Source organism: Pagrus major, chromosome 3 (assembly GCF_040436345.1).
Source record: "Pagrus major chromosome 3, Pma_NU_1.0".
In the NCBI taxonomy this organism is placed as follows: Eukaryota; Metazoa; Chordata; class Actinopteri; order Spariformes; family Sparidae; genus Pagrus; species Pagrus major.
This window is the reverse complement of record NC_133217.1, coordinates 20371996-20393999: the sequence shown is the minus strand read 5'-3', so window position 1 is coordinate 20393999 and position 22004 is coordinate 20371996. Positions and strand designations below refer to the sequence as shown.

General features: G+C 44.6%; 1 protein-coding gene across 1 annotated transcript; it reads left to right on the top strand.

The window, feature by feature from the left end:
- The first annotated feature begins 964 nt into the window (after positions 1-964).
- On the top strand, positions 965-4224 carry txnipa (thioredoxin interacting protein a). Its single transcript, XM_073462833.1, has 6 exons — positions 965-1391; positions 1787-1862; positions 1963-2110; positions 2232-2591; positions 2685-2987; positions 3082-4224. The coding sequence occupies exons 1-6, from the start codon at positions 1136-1138 to the stop codon at positions 3127-3129; spliced, it is 1191 nt and encodes a 396-aa protein (XP_073318934.1). The 5' UTR covers positions 965-1135; the 3' UTR covers positions 3130-4224.
- The last annotated feature ends 17780 nt before the right edge of the window (positions 4225-22004 follow it).

Here is a 22004-nt window from a genome sequence, read left to right as displayed (position 1 = left end):
TATTATTTCGACATTCAAGGAACTGGCCTGGGTGTTTTTGTGCACAGCAGTAAACATAATAGGTAGAAAAGAAAAAAGAACGACTAAAAGCACATATTGCAAGTCAGGAAGCATCAATAGAAAATAGAAAATTGACAAAATATGGAACAAAAACACTGTAAAAAATACTGTTATTGAAATGAAACAGCTGCACAGTTTTGCAGGAATGTGCAGAAGTCAAAGTATGGAGTCTAAAGAACATTTGCAAAGTGCAAGATAGCGGTCCAGGACACATATAATCTGTACGGTGTGTTGGGGCTTTACGGGGGGCAGTGTCCTGGAGGTGTATGTGTCCCTAATAGAGTCTACAGCATCCCAAGAGTTGGTCGGGTGTATCTCAGAGTTGCGATATACAGCACACAGAATGATAAATGAACATAATTGGGATCCCACTGCCTTCAGGTTAACATGCCCACCATGAACCACAATGTCCCGGGTCAACTCATCATCAACCATTGTCTCTTTGCAATTTCTGTCATCTTTCTACTGTTACATCTCTAATAAACATGCCCACACACATATCAATGACACGTTTTTATAAATGTGTTTGTCATAGTCACACTGAAAACTATAGTGTAGCTTATTCCATATTTTCTGTGTTTGTATAGTATGTACATATTTCCAGCCCCACACTGAGGCGTCTCAGCATCCCGGTGTGATGAGGACACGCTTCAATGATTCATTAAACACACCGACCTGTCCCTTGTCTGACTCTGTCTCCATGTGTTTACTACAAATGTACTGTCTCTGTCCACCTTCCACTTCCTGTACTCACATCTGCTGAGCACGCTCTACATTCTCCCAGCCACGCGGTGTCCACGCGTCGCTTTCGGGCGCTGATTGGCTAGAGCTGACACAAACAAAGATTTTCCACCAATGGGAGCCGTGTGCACGCGCTGAGCCATGCTGTACACTCTGGCTGCTCATGCTGCGCTGAGGCTCGTCATATAAAAGCAGCGGGGCTCTCTTTGTTTACAGCATATACAGGTGGAGGACAGAGCTTCTGAAAGCGGCTCTTCGCCCCTCTAAAGTTCAATACGTCCAAGCTCACTTCTTCATTTTATTATTTCTGTGTCGGATATACTAAAGAGGCAACATGGTGGCTATGGCGAAGAAAGTGAAAAGCTTCCAAATCATCTTCTCGGATCCCACCAAGACCTTTTACTGCGGCGGGGAGAAGGTGTCCGGCCGGGTGGAGGTGGAGGTGAACGAGGTGACGCGTGTGTCCGCGGTGAAGGTTCTGGCTCTGGGCTGCGCTAAGGTGGAGTACGCCAAAGGCAAGCAGCGGTGCCGACAGGAGGCCGAGTACCTCCGATATGAGGATGTGCTTCAGCTGGACGAGCAGCCCACAGGTACGGACTTTTACTTCCTCACCCTCTGCTGTCACAGAGCACCACAGCTAACTCTGTTAACACATTAGCACGACCGTGGCACATTTGTCAGTGTAGCCTCAGTGAGTTAGCAGCCAGTAATGACACTTGGTTTGGTGTTGTGATGTAACGAAAGACAGTTCGAGTGGTTTAGTGAGGATCATGAGAGGTGTTGAGGAATGAGGACTAGCAGGAGCTGCCCTGTCACCTGGTTTCAGTCCGGACCATCACTCCACTTGTGTTTCCCATGATCATTGAAACAGCTGCCACTGTTGTCTGTACAAGACAAACGAGTCAGGCCTATTACAGACGACTACAATTGCTTCAGTTATGACTTCATAACAGGAACATAATTCTATTTCATTTTCTCTTTCCAGACTCTGATGGGTCAGTCGTCTTGAGGCCCGGCAACAAATACAAGTACACATTTGGATTTGAGCTGCCCCAGCAAGGGTAAGGCACTGTTTGTTCATTCAGTCATCTTCTGTGGATGTATGGTTTGTACTTTATAGAATACTTTTGGTTCTAATTGTCATCACACATGTTCTCACAGGCAGCTGGTGTCAACATACAAGGGGAAGTTTGGCTATGTCCATTACTATGTGAAGGCCCAGTTGGAGAGACCACAACAGCCCATCCTCGAGTGCAAGAAAGCCTTCGAGGTGGAGGAGCCTCTGGATGTCAACACTCCAGACCTGCTGGTGAGTTTACCAACACTGAACCACAAGAGGACCGATTATATGGGCATTTATCAGCTTCTTAGCCCGACTCAATTATGACGTCTCTGGATGTGTTGATTCTTACCCTCCTGCGTCTCCACAGACTCCCACAGGTGGCATGAAGGAGAAGAAAGTCACTTGCATGTTCATTCCTGATGGCCAGGTGTCACTGAATGTAAAAATTGACCGCCGTGGCTTCTGCGAGGGCGAAGACATCTGCATCAACGCAAAGTTTGAGAATACCTGCTCCCGCATCGTGGTGCCCAAGGCCGCCATCATCGCCAAACACACCTACCAGGCCAACGGCCGCACCAAGGTCTTCCGTCAGAAGCTGTCCTCGGTGCGTGGAAACCACATCATCTCAGGCATGTGTGATGCCTGGCAGGGAAAAACCATCAGGGTTCCAAAGATCAAACCGTCTATGCTGGGCTGCAACATCATCCGTGTGGAGTACGCTCTGATGGTAAGCCTTCAGTATTGTAGCCACGATGCCACAGAGTTTTGGTTATTTTTGAGAATTGAGTGTTAATGTATGTGTTCATGATTCTCCCGCCAGATTTACATCCACATTCCTGGAAGTGAGAAGCTTATCCTGGAGCTGCCTCTGGTTATCGGGACTGCTGGTCTGGGCAGCCGCAGCAACAGTGTGAGCAGCCAGGAGGGATCGGTTAGCAACGCCTCCCAGAGCTGGGTGTCCCTCAGGATGCCCTCTAATCCTCCCAGCTACTGCGACGTCACCCGTGACTGTCGCCTTGACCAGCCCCTCACGCCGCTCCTGGACGACTTTGACGGTGATGACAGCCCCATCTTCATGAATGTCCCAGCCTTCCCATTCCCACCTCCTCCGGCATACAACGAGGTAGGTTTCAGTCCGTGAAATCGACACATTCGGTCAAACAGTTATGAAATGAACTTTGCTAACAGGCTAATGATCAAAATTATACTTTTTTCAGGCTGAAGAGGAGTACAATGGCAACGCTCGCATGCTGCCTGTCTGCTGAAGGCCAGCAGGGACTCTAGAACTGTGGTCCAGCTCTCAGGGACCATTCATCTAAGGCACTTGAAAAAGAGCAGAAGGTCCAAACTCCAGACGAGATGTGTTGGATGGAGAAGTAAAGCCAGGACTGTGGAGATGGACAGAAAGATGCTTGCCTGTTCTGTTACCGTGCTTCATCACCTATGCTGATCCTGAGTCTTCCTCCTGGTGCTCTTCAGGTCGTGGGCTTGAGGTTGGGCCACGGAGCCTGTGGTGCGCTACATGTCTGAATAAGCTGTCCCTTTCAGAGACTCCAACTGTGAGGGTCTCACTGTCCATTCACAGCCACTTTATGACTTTATTATTGGGGCCAAGCGTTGTTTGAGTCAGCCCCCAGCCTGCTGTCACATATTTGCCTTGTAGGGGTTTGTTCTTCCCTCATGATGCTTCGTCATTCCAGTCAAACCCTGTTTTTAAGGGATCTCACTAGAGGAACCATCCTTTTTGTTTAGTCCAGTCAGGTTGTGTTGTCAGGAATATTGTTGCCTTTGAGAATTACAGCATGTAGAATAATCTTCCTGTGATGCTGATACAGCCCCATGCAGCATCCATATTTTCTTATGTACCAGTGTTTGAAAATTGTGGTTTATTCCTTTATTTTGTTGCACTTTTTGACTAATGCATTTCGCTCTACTATTTCCTACAAGAGTTTCTGTTTGTTATTCTTTTATAGAACAATGTTTGTGAGAGTGAATTTTCTGTAAGTAATACACTCTGTTGTTGTTGTTGTACCCTCACGCTTGATTTCTAAATCCCAGTTTAGTTATTGGCTGTCATTTTGCGACACAGCAAGTGCCAAACATCATGCATACAACATAAACACTCCAGTATCAAGGGGCGCACCTTATGTGAGGATAATCATTGTGTCTGATGTGCAGTTGTCCCAGACAACATTTCAGAGAGATTTCCACAACTGCTGTTCTTTCAGGGCACAAAGAAAATCACTGTTAAAGACTGATTTGTTTGAAAAAATGTTTGCAATGCATCCTTGATACTTAGAACAAGTATTTTTGTATGAAACCCCATGGGTTACTTTTTTATTAAAGCAATCTTAAAAATATCCAGTGCGTCTGCTTTTTCTGATTACTGGTTTTCATCTTAGCCATTAAGTTCTGGACAGGTGAAGTTCTGGTTCAGCTTTCTCTACAAGACCAGCAAGTTTGTGGATGAGGCAGACGTCCTCAGCACCACCAGGATTCTTTAGATGGTCCCTTCAGTATCTGAATCATTATCATATTGTGGCCTTAACCCCTGTATTGCTCCTGCTGACAGCCATAGAGGCCTGAACACGTAGGCCACTGTAGTTGTTTTCTACAGAACCCAGACAGCCATGTTGTCTGTCTGTCTATTGATAGAGCGGCCACTGTAGCCACTCAGCTCAAATTACAACAAAACATTCCTCACTTCCCTGTTGTGGTATCTAGCCATGTAGATTTCTGCCTCCATCTTAGTATATGGGATAAGTATCCACTCCATAGACACTTTTCATTGGGTCCATTTCTGCAGTAGAAAGCAGTTTCAGTTAAACCTGTAAAATGTTTGTATTTTCAGCGCTTTTAGCATAAAAAATTAAATTCGGACCTTCTGCAGTTTACTGATCCTCATCAGTGTTCAGGCTGGTCTTATTTCCAGTAGTTACTGGGTTGTAGCTGATTGAGATGTTCATGAGAATAAGCTGTCCTTCAGGATCTGTGTGGTCTTATAAACAAAGGACTCTTCATGTGTTGGAATGCATACACCTCTACATAATGTACAATATCTCATGTCTTCTGTCATCAAATTTTAGAGTAAGATTTAGACACAGTTACACAGGGATGTGCCACAGAGGAGCAAATTAATACTTCAAATGCCAATGCATTAACCATAAAAAAATGTGACAAACTGAAAGAAAATATACGGAAGCCCTAAAGGGCCATGCATTCATACATTTTATTTCCTCTGTTTTCCCGTGATAACGAGTTCATTTCATTTGTTTTCTCGAGATCTCGAGTTATTATCTCGAAATAACAACTGCCGTTTTCCCGAGATAACGGGATAATTTTCTCGAGATCTCGAGATAACAAAACTTTGTTTTCCCAACATAACGATATAATTAATTTGAGATCTTGAGAAAACAAAACAATAGTGTAGTATATTAAATCATTGCAAGAAACATCATTCAGTGTAGCAATGTCAGAGGAGCAGGAGCATATTGATCACCGCGTCACGTATCTTTTCAATCAAGGCCGGACACAGGCTGAAATAGCATTATGCCTTGCTACTACAGATAATGTAAACATTAGTGTGCTTAATCTAAAAAGACGGTTAGCTGACCAGCTACGAGCTCCATAATCTCAGGCCTATCTTATCACAGTCATTATCTCGAGATCTCGAGAAAACTATCCCGTTATCTCGGGAAAACGGCAGTTGTTATTTTGAGATAATAACTCAAGATCTCAAGAAAACAAATGAAATTAACTCGTTATCACGGGAAAACAGAGGAAACAAAAACAGAGGAAATAAAATGTATGAATGCTTCCGTAAAAATAAGATGTAAGATCATCAAATTTTCCCACGCCCTGACCCAGCCAGCCCCCCAGCATCCCTCTCCACAAACCTCACCCAGTCACCCCATAAGCTGCCCGGTGTTCCACGCTTACTGTATCCTTTCAGTCAGGAAAACAACATTGTCTTGAAATGAAGGGGGGGCTTTCCATCAATCACTGGCAGTTGTTAGGCCAGTTAGCAGCAGAGCTACGAAGCAGAGCAGTCATTAAGTAACAAGGCTGCTGTTGGGTATGAATTGGTTTGGACAATGTGCTCGACAGCAGAAACCTTTCTCCTGAAATGCACAACCACTGGGCACCCAGACCACCAGAGTTTAATCATAGTATAGCTTTCTTTTGATGCAATGTGTCTTCCATGTATGAAATTACAATCAAATGAAATTGCTGTTGGTATTCCTGGAAGACAGTTGGCATGTTCTGCCACATACATTGTTAGTTTAGATTGGTGCAAGTATTGTTCTTTTGACATATAGGTGATTGATACCAGTTCAGAACGATTTGTCATCAGGAGGCCAAACTTCATTTTTGATTGTTGGAGTACAATGGGAAGATTCACAGTGTTTGCCTCCAGCACACACCAGCAGTAGGACTGAACCATTTTGAGCCAGGGCACACACTGTGGAAGAGGTCCGTGCAGGAATGTTTTCTCTTTCAAAGTATGTTCTCTGCCTCGAACTGCTGACGTCTGGTAACCGCTGAGAGCAACAGATAAGGAAACTGTTTATCTTTGAGTCGCTCTGCGACAGGGCTGTAGCCCCAGGTCGGTTTCTTCACTGTAGGAGGCTGGAGCTCTGCTTCTCAGCCCAACAATGGCCAGGAGAAAAGTTACTCAGGTATTCAGAGACCATGGAGTTTACTAAGCACAGTCCTGTATACACTGTATACATACTGTTCTGTATATACTGTAAATACACTGTATACATACTATACTGTATATACTGTATACATACTGTACTGTAGATATACTGTATACATACTGTACTGTATATACTGTAAATACACTGTATACATACTGTACTGTATATACTGTGAAGATACTGCATAAATACTGTACTGTATATACTGTATACATACTGTACTGTAGATATACTGTATACATACTGTACTGTATATACTGTAAATACACTGTATACATACTATACTGTATATACTGTATCCATACTGTACTGTATATACTGTATACACACTGTACTGTATATACTGTAAATACACTGTATACATACTGTACTGTATATACTGCATACATACTGTACTGTATATACTGTATCCATACTGTACTGTATATACTGTTAATACACTGTATACATACTATACTGTATATACTGTATACACACTGTACTGTATATACTGTATACAGACTGTACTGTATATACTGTAAATACACTGTATACATACTATACTGTATATACTGTATACATACTGTACTGTATATACTGTATACACACTGTACTGTATATACTGTAAATACACTGTATACATACTGTACTGTATATACTGCATACATACTGTACTGTATATACTGTATCCATACTGTACTGTATATACTGTTAATACACTGTATACATACTATACTGTATATACTGTATACACACTGTACTGTATATACTGTATACAGACTGTACTGTATATACTGTAAATACACTGTATACATACTATACTGTATATACTGCATACATACTGTACAGTATATACTGTATACAGACTGTAATGTATATACTGTAAATACACTGTATACATACTGTACTGTATATACTGCATACATACTGTATACACACTGTACTGTATAAACTGTATACATACTGTACTGTATATACTGTGAAGATACTGCATACATACTGTACTGTATATACTGCATACATACTGTACTGTATATACTGTATACACACTGTACTGTACATACTGTATACATACTGTACTGTATATACTGTATACATACTGTACTGTATATACTGTATACATACTGTACTGTATATACTGTAAAGATACTGTATACATACTGTACTGTATATACTGTAAAGATACTGTATACACACTGCACTGTATATACTGCATACATACTGTACTGTATATACTGTATACATACTGTACCATATATACTGTAAAGATACTGTATACATACTGCACTGTATATACTGCAGACATACTGTACCGTATATACTGTAAAGATACTGTATACATACTGTACTGTATATACTGTATACACACTGTACTGTATATACTGCATACATACTGTACTGTATATACTGCATATACACTGTATATATACTGGGGGAGGGGGAGGGGGAGGGTGCAGTCACATTCAGTGTCAACAAATGGAAACAGCCAGTGTCTGTTCGACTGACATGTGGATGGAAATACTGCCCACATGTCCACTGTCCATCTGCTTTCCAAGAAAGACTCACATAGAAGAGAAGAGAAACTGATCCCCTTCAGTTTTCCATTACCCATGATGCTTCACTTTGTTACTGGTGCAAAACAATATTACATAACTGACACAACATGACATGTCTATTATTACCAAGGAAGTGATGTTTTCACCTGTGTCAGTATGTCTGCTGGTTGGTTTGTCAGCAGGATTACAGATTTCCTCCAGGTGTAGCAGGAGGACGGGTCTCTGCCCAGAATATTTTGTTTGTAACCCCCCTGGTGTTTTTAAGACATAGGTGTCATTTACAACGAAATTGTCACAAAATCTTCAACATGCTATATGTAAGAATTAGCCACCTGCCAAATTATCACTCCAAACATAGCCATTAACTGCTGTACTGTACTGACTGTGGCTGCTGTTAGCAAGTAAACTCAGTTTACCACGTAGCTAGCGAGCAATCCCATTAGCTGACTCTGCTCAGAATGGGAACTTGGAGAACCGGGGGAGTGTTAGTGTTGATTACTATCGGACTATCACCTCTTGAGGTTCACAGTGGCTAGGTGCTAGCTGTTCAGCATGCTAACTTCAATAGCTATCCCTACAACCCAATACATACAGTAGATGTCTCTGGCATAATGTCAGAACTGTTATTTCTTCACATTCTGTTGATCATTTTAGTTCATTTTAAACCTTTTAAATGCAAACTCTATATTGCACCTTTAACCTCATATGTATAGTTCACTCTAAACTCAGGCTAAGAAGCTGTTATCAATCAATCAATCAATCAATCAATCAATCAATCAATCAATCAATCAATCAATCAATCAATCAAAGCTTTATTGTCATTTAGCTGTACCTACAAAAGTAGTGCAGCAAAAATGAGATTGCGTTTCTCCGGGATCACATAACACAAACACAATAAAGACAATAAATACAGACAATATATTACTATAATAATTTAAAACTAAAACTATGACTAAGGCTCATGAAGTGCAGTAGTGTGCATGCTACAGATCAGCAGTTCAGCAATCTAACAGCTTGTGGAAGGAAGCTGTTGATTATCTGTTTGTTCGGCCTTTTAGACTCTGGAACCGATTTCCTGATGGGAGCAGTTCAAAGAATGTGTGGAGAGGGTGGGAAGTCCCTGACGATGTTTAGTGCCCTGCTCCTGCAGCGGCTTAGGAAGAGTTCTTGGACAGAGGGGAGGGACACTCCGATGACCCTCTCAGCTCCTCTAACTATTCTCTGCAGGGCCTATTATTCATTAGATAATAGATGTGATCAGTTTATACTTTATACTAAAATCAAAATGTAATGTAATGGATTAGCTGCCTGTAGAGTAGCCTCAGGTTTACAAACGTGTTACATTATTCCATCTTATTTGCTGAAATTTGTGGTGATGCATCTGAGTATACTGTGTGGTCAAAGTTATTACATTTTAATCTGAATGTACCAGTGTTGCTGACTCTGAGGTGGACTACAGTGTCTGTTTGATATTGTAATCATGTGTTTTGACCTTTTACAATCCCCCATTGCAATGCCTAAAGATCACATCTGTTGAGACATTTCAGGATTGTTTGCTTTGTTCTGAAAAAGCAATGGCCAGTTGGATCCCCAGCACTTCACTGACCCGGCTTAGCTACAGTCCATCCAAAAAAAGCTCTGAGGGTGTGTTGGCAAGCATATAAACTCCTGTTACCACCAGCACAGCACTCTACAGGAGGGATGATGAAGATGAAAGATATTTCTTCAGATCTGGGCAACAAATTTCAGGTGTTGTCATCAAACCGTTCAGGGACGTCTGTGACCTGTGAAGAAGCATCTGTCATCACTGTGTTTCTCCACCTGAGGAGACCCAGTTATGACGTGTGTCTATTCATCGAGTCTTCAGCCCACATTTTATTCACATATGATCGCTGTCACCCTGTGTTCACTGTCTGCAGTGCACTTCACAGTAAAACCTGATAATTACACCGAATGACATCCAGTAATTACCACATAAGAGTCTGTTTCAGTCTCACCTGTCTGTTTTTACAGACACACACCCCCTCTCTCTGGATTGCCCTTGCATGTGTGGTTAATCTCCCCCCACCATACATTCACCTTTCACCTCAGGTCAGGTCTCTCTCCACACACAGCAGCTGGAGATAACTGAGTCCAGTCTTTGGTTAGACAAGAGTCCTATTTTTTTGTTCGATCCTCTCAACATTTATTGATCAGATGGTAGATACTGACAGACAACTTCAGGATAACTTGTAATGGAGGTTGCTGTGTGATCAGAACCAGGGTTGTCATGGTTACAGTCATCTCAGACCACATGGGTACCAGGGTTTTTTTGACTAGTATACTGAAAAAATCTAATTAAAGTGAAAAAATGCGTCCATAAATACTGATGTTTCTTCAAATATGACAGTAAGTGTATCACTGCACTGTCACTGTGTGGGTCCATAGATCAGCGTGTATAATTTGTGTCATGTTGGAACACAGCAGAGATGCACCTCATACCTTCTTTATGACTAATGGCTTCGTATTGTTCTGAGCTCTTTAAATAAACCTTATGCTCTCAGGCCAAAAATGTGTGAGTGGGCAACAACACCATTACCAAATTGTCTTGTAAGCATGGTGCATGCCTCGCTCTGTCCTCAGACACGGCCTGTGATTGGCTGAGGCAGCGGAGCACTCGTTTCCTGTTTGGCTGAAACCGTTGTTCACGAGGGTTAGCATTGGAGAACTGCATGTTCTCTCACACACTCACACACACGCACGCACGCACACACACACACACACACACACACACACACACACACGTGTCCTCTGAGCTGGTTTCCTGCGGGCGTCTATTTCCTCATCCTCCCTGTTTGTTCCTTCCGTGGGGGCTGTGATTCACCACAGAAAGTTCACTTTGCTTATACAGCAAGTCTGATCATGATCCGGAGCTTAGCTCTGATACCAAGCATGCTTCTGATACACACACATGAAAGTACAGTTATGTCCTTAATAACCCAGGTAGACATACTACAGCTAGACTAACACATAGTTATTATTGTTCATAACAGCATCTATCTGTATCACTAACCCCTGATATTATACTGTATACTTGAAACTCACTATGCTGTTTGGTGAGATCAACAGATTTTGAAACAACTCAGTGTAACTAGTCATATTTGCTACGTTCAAGTTAGATTTCTCATTCTGACCCTCTAGAACTATCTCAGAATCATTGGATAAAGACATTGACCCAGTGTATTAAAATCATGAGTTAAATTAATGACTTACTCGCACAGAAAGGCTTAAAAACATCATTAACTTATTAGCATGCCTCCCAACATGGATTGTATTTAGCTTGAGTTTTGATGACGGAGATGTCAGGAATGTATCTAGAAAGCAATCAAAGGTATACTTAGTAAAAATATAGCCAGAATTCAAAGGCCGCCCCAAAAACATAGAGTGCAGCATGTCAGCCAAGGACATGACATTAAACCTGGACACAGTGCAGCCCCGTTCATCCCTATGAAAGCTGCTTAGTGGTGTTTTGAAGCCAAAAAAGCGAGACTTCCCGGGTATGATTACCCAGATCGTCCGTGTTGTGGGGCCCATAGAACGTGCTCACTAGAGACTTCTGCCGACCGAGCCGACTAACTTCCACTTTAGCTTGTTTGATGGAGAAAAATAATTTAATGGTGTGGCTCTTCTAGACTTTCCAAATGTTATTGGACCGAATGGCTCCAGTTATGACAGTGAAATGAGTCATTTCGCGGGCGTTGTGACGCTCAAAAAACTGTATGCACCATTTTACAGATGCTTCTTTCACAATGTAATCTTATAGGAAAAAGTCTTTTGGGCCGCAGTGCATCACATGATGATGTAATTACACGGTTTGGCCACTATGAAAACTGGCTCCAAAGCCTGTTGCTCTTCATGGGGGCCTGGTATCAGCGGAGTAGCTGGCATGTGCTGCTCTTTGCTAGCTATCCTCGGCTGTAGCTAGCTACCATTAGCTAATTAGCACATGAATCAGTTAGCCATGGAGCCAGTGGCACAAGCATTTGCCTGGAGCAAGACCTCTGATCACAAGAGGAGTCACCATGGGCGATGGTCCACAGCCTACAGCCTGAGAGATAACAGGCTGGACTGACCAGACATGTCTGACATGATGTCTGTTGATTATGTTAGTTCATTTATTGAATGTTCTAAACTTAAATTCTGGCCAAATTTTGCAAACTGCTCCTTTAAAGGGTGCTACAATGATGTAATGTTCCACATAAAGGGGTTTCTCACGAGACAAATTTAACAAAACAAGATGAAATTGATGCAGCAGAGGCTGACTTTTAGTCCAGGTCAAGCTTGAAAAAGCTTACTGTCTTTACTTGCCCTGCCAGGAAATTGCCCACATTTCTCTGACTTCAGCTTCCAGCTGCTGACAGAGGTCGTCTGTCCAACCTTACTTAACCCTGATGACATCATGATCATGTGATGAATCAGCAGGCTGAGGAGCACTCGCTGTGATTTTAAAACTCATCAGTCTGAAGTTGGAGTGCTTCTGATTTTAGGATGAAATAACTATATTGTTACAATTATAATGATGATGAACTCCAATGAAAGTCGTTCTAACACACAGGGACACACTGAATCTTCAAGCTGAAAGGCTTTTATTATTAACCTGTTAAGAATTAGCCTCCATCTGTGTCTCTGCTCGATAATTAACAGAGTGTATCTCTACAAATACAAGCTCTATTTGAATAATCAAGGTATCACAATAAAGATGTGTAAGTATAAGTATATATGTCACTGGGTCAGAGTAAATTAAGTTGGCACACAGCATAAATGAAAGATTTTTTTTTTAAATTACAATTTTAGAATGAATGTCCCTGAGGAATGATGCAGCTGCAGCTCCAAAACTCTAGCAAACCATAGCAAAACATCTGAACCTTACCTCTGACAGGTTTTATGCTAATAAAGAACAAAATCTGAGAGGTTTAACACAGAGCACTCAGCACTCAAAACATGCTGGCACCATCTGTGCCATTTAAAACTTCTCAGGTACCAAATATATTTCACTTATATGTAACCATAGGTGCTTAAAAAATAGCCCAATTGGGCTACGCTAGGGCTTTACAGGGATCAAGGCTTATTATTCCATCTCAGTTATTTTAATTTGACAGAACTGTGCCCTGCGTCAGATAAAAGCTAGTCATACTGCCGTTCTATGCTTTACTGAGCAAAACACATTTCCATCGTTTCAAACAGTCCGGAGAGACACAGAGGGAAGTAGGACAGTAGGACATGTCACAATAAAGAAGCTGAGGGGAGTTTAGTTTGATTATGAACATAACTCATGACTTTACGATGCTAGATGGTGAGAGTGTGGAGGTGCACATGGAGGAGTGAAGACACACAGGAATTCACTGATGGGAAACAAGTTTCAGTTTGTTGTGAACACAGTCACATCATCATTACTGCACACACTGTTTCACAATTTTCCCACCTTTCTTTCTCTCTGCACAAAAACAAACTCCCTTCTTCATGACTCACCATGAGCAGAGCACTGATTGGCTGAAGTCTCCTGCCATGCGTTCTGTGACTGGCTGCAGTCCTTGTTCATGCGTTGGCCACGCGGACCAGGAATGTCAGAAACTCTTGGAGGAAGTCTGCTTTTTTTTAATAGTGCTGCTGTTACAGTGAGGGACTTTCTCTGCTGCTGAGGCTACGCTCACCGTTTCCTTTCTCACGGGGAACTGTTGGGTAAATGAAAGAAAAAGGTGGTGACCTGCTCTTTATAGCAAAAGGAGGTCATCTGCATGTCCTGTCTGCGTCTGCTACATGTGTTGTGTGTACCAAAACCAAGCTGCCTCCTCTGTTTCTTTGCATACTCACAGAAAATGACAAAAGCACAGAGTGTCTCAGGCTGTCCACTTTAAAGGGGCACTATGTAGTTTTGTAGAAGAAATTCAATCTGTAATAATACAGGTAATAATACAAACTTAGTGAATAAACACGCTGCTCTCAGAGGAAAGCTGTTCAGGGTTAGAACTGTGGAACTGTTCCTTTAAAGCAACATTATGTAGACATTGTCATTTTATTTGATTCATCATCATCATCATCATTCTTCTTATTATTATTAATATTATTCTTATTATACTTTTAATATTATTAATATTCATTAGTAAAGCTGTTATTGCTGCTGTATCCTCCCTCCTCCCATCTCTCCCACTGCTTCCCCACCCTCTCGCCCTCCCTCCCTCCCTCACCCCCCCTCTCTGTCCCACTCTCTCTCCCACTCTATCCCTCTCTCTCTCTCTCTGTCCCTGCCTGCCTGTCTGTCTGTCTGTCTCAGGTTTACAACATAACAGAGCAGAGCATGCTCACACTGAAACACCGCCCGCCAGCCTCCCCCTCGATCAACAAGTCAGAGACAAGCCCCACCTGCTACACTCCACCTGCACAAACAGCTTCTCCTGTGTGTGTGTGATTGTGTCTGTGTGTGTGTGTGTGTGTGTGTGTGTGTGATTGTGTGTGTGTGTGTGTGTGTGTGTGTGTGGTGTGTGTATGTGAGACACAGAGGAGGCAGTAGACACACGTTGGGGGTGTGGAATGTCTGGCTGCACCTTCAGCAAACTAACTGCAAAACAAGTTTCACCATGAGGACAGGAGCACCTCCACCTGACCTCCCCTCCCAGCTCCTCCCTCCAAACAACCACCAGCTTGTTTATCAGCAAAAATAAGCATTGGATTGATGTCAGACCTTGTTCCTAGGTGGGGAAATGGAGGCATTCTGCTCTGCTCTGTGCCTACTGATGGCTGGAGGAGTGTGTAGGGACCAGAGAGCATCAAGGTGTCACAGTGTGGTGTTCTGTCCTCCTCCCTCTGGGTGGACTCTCACTCTGTAGACAGGACTCCAGTACCATACAGCTTCCTGTCAGGTTAATGCTCATGTTTTACGTCCCCTTCACAGCAATATAAAGTCTTCATATCACATCAGCAGGTGATCTGAGAGCCGCTGGGTGAATATGAATATGAACACAACAATGGATCAGCCAGCAGGAGCCAAGGACACTTCAACATGTGGAGCCACCGACAGGCTGCATGTCCAACAACGGATGATGCTTCTGAAACAGCCTGTGTGTAATATGGAGGGACAGACAGAGGCTGAGGGACACTGTCTCCCCTCATTCAGCCCACAGGAAGAAGAACACCATCCCAGGTGAGGTCACTGTCCTCATCCTGCAGTGTCCTCATCCTGCAGTGTCCTCATGCTGCACTGTTCACATGCTGCAGTGTCCACATGCTGGACTGTCCTCATCCTGCACTGTCCATATCCTGCACTGTCCTCGTCCTGCACTGTCCACATCCTGCACTATCCTCGTCCTGCACTCTCCACATGCTGCACTGTCCACATCCTGCAGTGTCCACATGCTGCACTGTCCACATGCTGCACTGTCCTCGTCCTGCAGTGTCCACATGCTGCACTGTCCACATGCTGCACTGTCCTCGTCCTGCAGTGTCCACATGCTGCACTGTCCATATCCTGCAGTGTCCACATGCTACACTGTCCTCGTCCTGCAGTGTCCACATGCTGCACTGTCCACATGCTGCACTGTCCTCATCCTGCACTGTCCACATCCTGCACTGTCCTCGTCCTGCACTGTCCACATGCTGCACTATCCTCATCCTGCACTGTCCACATCCTGCACTGTCCTCGTCCTGCACTGTCCACATGCTGCACTATCCTCATCCTGCACTGTCCACATCCTGCACTGTCCTCATCCTGCACTGTCCACATGCTGCACTGTTCACATCCTGCACTGTCCTCATCCTGCAGTGTCCACATGCTGCACTGTTCACATCCTGCACTGTCCTCATCCTGCACTGTCCACATGCTGCACTGTCCACATCCTGCAGTGTTCACATGCTGCAGTGTCCACATGCTGCACTCTCCTCGTCCTGCAGTTTCCACATGCTGCACTGTCCATATCCTGCAGTGTCCACATGCTGCACTGTCCTCATCCTGCACTGTCCACATGCTACACTGTCCTCGTCCTGTAGTGTCCACATGCTACACTGTCCTCGTCCTGCACTGTCCACATGCTGCAGTGTCCACATGCTGCACTGTCCTTATCCTGCAGTGTCCACATGCTGAACTGTCCACATCCTGCAGTGTCCTCATCCTGCACTGTCCACATGCTACACTGTCCTCGTCCTGTAGTGTCCACATGCTACACTGTCCTCGTCCTGCACTGTCCACATGCTGCACTGTCCTCGTCCTGCAGTGTCCACATGCTGCACTGTCCTCGTCCTGCAGTGTCCACATCCTGCACTGTCCTCGTCCTGCACTGTCCACATCCTGCACTGTCCTCGTCCTGCACTCTCCACATGCTGCACTGTCCTCATCCTGCAGTGTCCACATGCTGAACTGTCCACATCCTGCAGTGTCCTCATCCTGCACTGTCCACATGCTACACTGTCCTCGTCCTGCACTGCCCACATGCTGCACTGTCCTCGTCCTGCACTGTCCACATGCTGCACTGTCCTCGTCCTGCAGTGTCCACATGCTGCACTGTCCTTATCCTGCAGTGTCCACATGCTGAACTGTCCACATCCTGCAGTGTCCACATGCTGCACTGTCCACATGCTACACTGTCCTCGTCCTGCAGTGTCCACATGCTACACTGTCCTCATCCTGCACTGTCCACATGCTGCACTGTCCTCGTCCTGCACTGTCCACATGCTGCACTGTCCTCATCCTGCACTGTCCACACCCTGCACTGTCCACATCCTGCACTGTCCTCGTCCTGCACTCTCCACATGCTGCACTGTCCACATGCTGCACTGCCCTCGTCCTGCAGTGTCCACATGCTGCACTGTCCTCGTCCTGCAGTGTCCACATGCTGCACTCTCCACATGCTGCACTGTCCACACCCTGCACTGTCCACATGCTGCACTGTCCACACCCTGCACTGTCCACATGCTGCACTGTCCACACCCTGCACTGTCCACACCCTGCACTGTCCACATGCTGCACTGTCCACATGCTGCACTGTCCACACCCTGCACTCTCCACATGCTGCACTGTCCACACCCTGCACTCTCCACATGCTGCACTGTCCACACCCTGCACTGTCCACATGCTGCACTGTCCTCATCCTGCAGTGTCCACATGCTGCAGTGTCCACATGCTGCACTGCCCTCGTCCTGCACTGTCTTCGTCCTGCAGTGTCCACATGCTGCACTGTCCTTGTCCTGCACTCTCCACATGCTGCACTGTCCACATGCTGCACTGCCCTCGTCCTGCAGTGTCCACATGCTGCACTGTCCTCGTCCTGCAGTGTCCACATGCTGCACTCTCCACATGCTGCACTGTCCACACCCTGCACTGTCCACATGCTGCACTGTCCACACCCTGCACTGTCCACACCCTGCACTGTCCACATGCTGCACTGTCCACACCCTGCACTCTCCACATGCTGCACTGTCCACACCCTGCACTGTCCACATGCTGCACTGTCCACATGCTGCACTGTCCACACCCTGCACTGTCCACATGCTGCACTGTCCACACCCTGCACTGTCCACACCCTGCACTGTCCACATGCTGCACTGTCCACACCCTGCACTCTCCACATGCTGCACTGTCCACACCCTGCACTCTCCACATGCTGCACTGTCCACACCCTGCACTGTCCACATGCTGCACTGTCCTCATCCTGCAGTGTCCACATGCTGCAGTGTCCACATGCTGCACTGCCCTCGTCCTGCACTGTCTTCGTCCTGCAGTGTCCACATGCTGCACTGTCCTTGTCCTGCACTGTCCACATGCTGCACTGTCCTCGTCCTGCACTGTCCTCATCCTGTACTGTCCTCGTCCTGCATTGTCCACATCCTGCAGTGTCCACACCCTGCACTGTCCACATGCTGCACTGTCCTTGTCCTGCAGTGTCCACATGCTGCACTGTCCTCGTCCTGCAGTGTCCACATGCTGCACTGTCCTTGTCCTGCAGTGTCCACATGCTGCACTGTCCTCGTCCTGCAGTGTCCACATGCTGCACTCTCCACATGCTGCACTGTCCACATCCTGCACTGTCCTCGTCCTGCACTGTCCTCGTCCTGCATTGTCCACATCCTGCACTGTCTACATCCTGCACGGTCCACGTCCTGCACTGTCCTCGTCCTGCACAGTCCTCATCCCTCACTGTCCTCATCCTGCACTGTCCACACCCTGCACTGTCCTCGTCCTGCAGGTGAATTCTCATATGTGTGACCTCACAGCTTCACTCAGCTTTGATCAGACATGTTGTAGTTGGCACATACCAAACAGTAAGCAGAGGAACAGGTTAGCAGGACGCAGCTCTGTGCCATTTTAATTTCAGGGAGGGTTTGTTTCTTGGAAATTCACACTGTAGTTATGTCACAAACTTTTGGCTCAGGTCTGAATCTGGAGCTGCTGTGTGCTTGTCCTTGTGGGTAAACAGTCAACAGTGAAACAACGCCACGTACCACGCGTTCCACAGAGCACCACAGAGTGCAGACCCCGCCCACTGTCACATATTGTGCCATTGTGACACAACCGTCCTCAGACATGCTGCCTTACTGTGTCACTTCACAGGTAACACGCCTGCTTTGTGTTGTGCAATGTGTTTTCATCCTGCACAGAGACAGACAGACAGAGAGAGAGAGTGAGAGAGAGAGAGGGAGTGTTCAGCCTCCAGACTATATCAACATGTTGAAGTGGAAACATGAGCCTGAGGAAGAAAAGTCAAAGAAAAACAAGCAGGGTGATCAGACTGAACTGCATTTTCAGCCTGTGTGTCCCACATGTACCTCCTGGGGTTGTCCTTGAAACTGTATGCAGGTCTTATTCTGTACCCTGTATGTAGTTTGGAGATACACATCACTTGTTAGTTAGTTTAGCATTTATAAATCACATTCTTGTTACTGAGAATCAGATGAAACCATGTGTGTGTTAGGAGGAACAGCTCTGGGCCGGGAGCCGATCTGACACAGTGGACACAGTTAAATTACCGGTCACATGACCCACTGTGGCCCAGAGAGACTTCTCCCATAAAGACATGACTGTAAAACTATGAAGAACATTGTGTAACACAGAGGCAAAAATAACTTGTTGAGGATGGTGATAAACAGGAGCCACAGAGAAGTTATGTGTGTCCCTGTGTCTGTTAGCTCATTGGTCTGATTACACAAAAACTACTGAACAGATTTCCATGAAACGCGGACGGAGGATGGCTCTCAGCCCGTTAACTTCGTCGTAGCGTCACAGTTCGGTTATGTTCAGACAAGAGAACTACTTGTTTAGGTTCAGGGGTAGACATCATATTTGGGTTAAAATCCCTGTTCATTATTTATACTCTTCTCCTCACCTCCTCCCTCCCAGCTGTGATAATTACTACAGCCACTAGAGGCAGCCGCCTAACAACAAACACAAATATGGGTCACTGCTTTCATTTTTGACCTATAATTGCATCTTTTTGATGAGGACAGGCTCACCTGAATCTGACCCGCATTAAGAATAAGTCTAATATTTATGCAGAAATAGCCAGTCTTCTCTCTCGTGGTCTTGTTTGCTTATGTAGGTCATATAGAGGTTTCATAACCACTTCAAGGTTCCTTGTTGTTAGCTCCTCACTGAAATCTTGTCAATCCTGGTTCTTTAGTTTTATAACCAGAGGCAACACCAGACAGCACTTTTAAGGCGTTCTGCGTACAGTATTTTTAAGTTGTATGTACAGGCTTTTTTATTGGTTACATTAATGATTAGCTATCACTTTACAGGTCAGTAATTATCAGACAAACTTTTGTGTGTTAGTCACGTTGGTCCGATCAGCACGCAGCAGTCCTCACAGCGGGCTGTCAGATTTGAGCTCTGATGTAAATCTGAACAATTCCCTGCAGGCTCTGGATGGACTGAGACTAGCTTGCTAAAAGAGCTCGCTGGAAGTCATCTTTTTAAAAAAACAACCTCATCCTGCTGTAGGATTGAAGGCAAACATGAGGATTGGTAAAGCTGTGACGGTGTGTCTGTCTGTTACTGACTGTGTTGTGCTGTGCAGGCAGGATGTGTGCTGCTCATTATCAGCTGTTAGAGAACAGCTGTCCACCTGAGGGAGAAGAAAGATTTCAGTGTGCTCTCTACTTTTACACTTGGAAGACTTTACATTGACATCCTTTGAGCTCTGTGGAGCCTGCTGATCGTCCTGACCCCGCTGCTCTCAGCCTGCTGATGATATCAGTGGTGTCTCAGTCACTGTCTGTAGACTGTGTGTCAGTGTGTGTGGGAGCCAGTTGAGGGGAGCTGACACAGAAAAGACATTTAACAGAATCTAATTGCAGCACAGCAGTGCAGTGATCAGCACTGTTCAGCTCACAGCATGAAGGCTGGAGCCCGCTGCTCACACATGGTACAGTACTGTACTTAGGCACAAGTCTGAGGTACTTGTACTTTACTTGAGTATTTCCATTTTTTGCTGCTTTATTCTTCCACTCCGCTACATTTTGGAGACAAATAATGTACCTTTACTTCACTACATGTGTTTGATACTTCAGTTACTAGTTTTTTTAAAATGAACTGAAAAAACACTGATTCTGATAATCAGGATACATTTTCAGTATCAAGTCTGATAATTGTCTGGTGGAGAATCAGTCAACCCATAGCATACAGTTTATACTGTACATACTGTGTATGTAAGGAGATCTATAGTTGTACTTGGGCTTTTGATACTTTAGTACATTTTATATCATATACTTTAATATTTTTACTCAAGTACTATTCATATAGGTGAGTTTCACTTTCACTAACGTAATGAAACAAATAAATCAGTGTGAGCTGCCCTGTACATACACTGTTGTGTTGTAAATCCACCTGGGAAGAACAAACATGAGATCTTATACACGAACACAAGAGGTCACAGTTATGATATTTTTAGCAATCATTTCCATATTTGGCGGTTTTCTCTATGCTGACATTAAAACCTAATAAATCAATCGTACATGTTTGTTCAGTTTGCTGGTCGTGGTTTTGACTGAGCTTTCAGTGTCACATGTTGTGTTCCGCTTAAGAAAGCTGTGTGAGTCACACCCAGATGGAAACTCGGGAAAGCACAAGGACCTCTAGCACAGAACTCTCCTTCCATCTGACCCCTGGGACACAACACTTCACTGCTCAGTCCTGCCACCTGGTGGCTGGTGTAGGACGACCTGCACACTTTGAAGTGAAGTTGTTCATCAACCCTTGTTACCCAGAACGATTCATTTTGAACACGTTGACTTTGGAACCAGTCCTGTGTCACAGTTCACCTCCTCCAGCACACTGAATAATTAAGAGTCAGCATCTCTTTTCAGTTTTCTATTATTCTGAATTACTGAATATCACTATAATCACACCAGGCCTTATATATGTGTATGTACATATATATATATGCACGTATGTGTGTACATGTATGTATGTGTGTGTATGTATATATATTAATGATATTTTTTCTTTCTTCTTGTCTCCCTCTCTTGCTCTCTCTCTCTTTCTCTCTCTCCACCACTCAGAAGCCATACTCCAGGCTGCACACACTGATACATGAGCTGCCACTCGTACACACATCCAAACACTTAAACACACCTCATTCACACACTGTATACTCTACCTGATCTCCATAATCACTCCTTCTGGACACTGACCACATTATGTTTAATAGTTTGTTATTGTCTGTATTTTCTGACCGTCGTTGACCATGTTGTCTTCCCTCATTGTTGTTTCCTGTTGTGTAACGTTGTTGTTTAATGTTGTTCACTGTGCACTGGTTTGTTTTGTAAACTTTATCACCAATAAAAAATGAATGGTGAACATGTGATGACCTCTGGTTCCTGGTCTGAAGCAGAGAGGAGGACTGGAGTCATCTCCAGTCAGTGTTTTGATGACTTGAAACT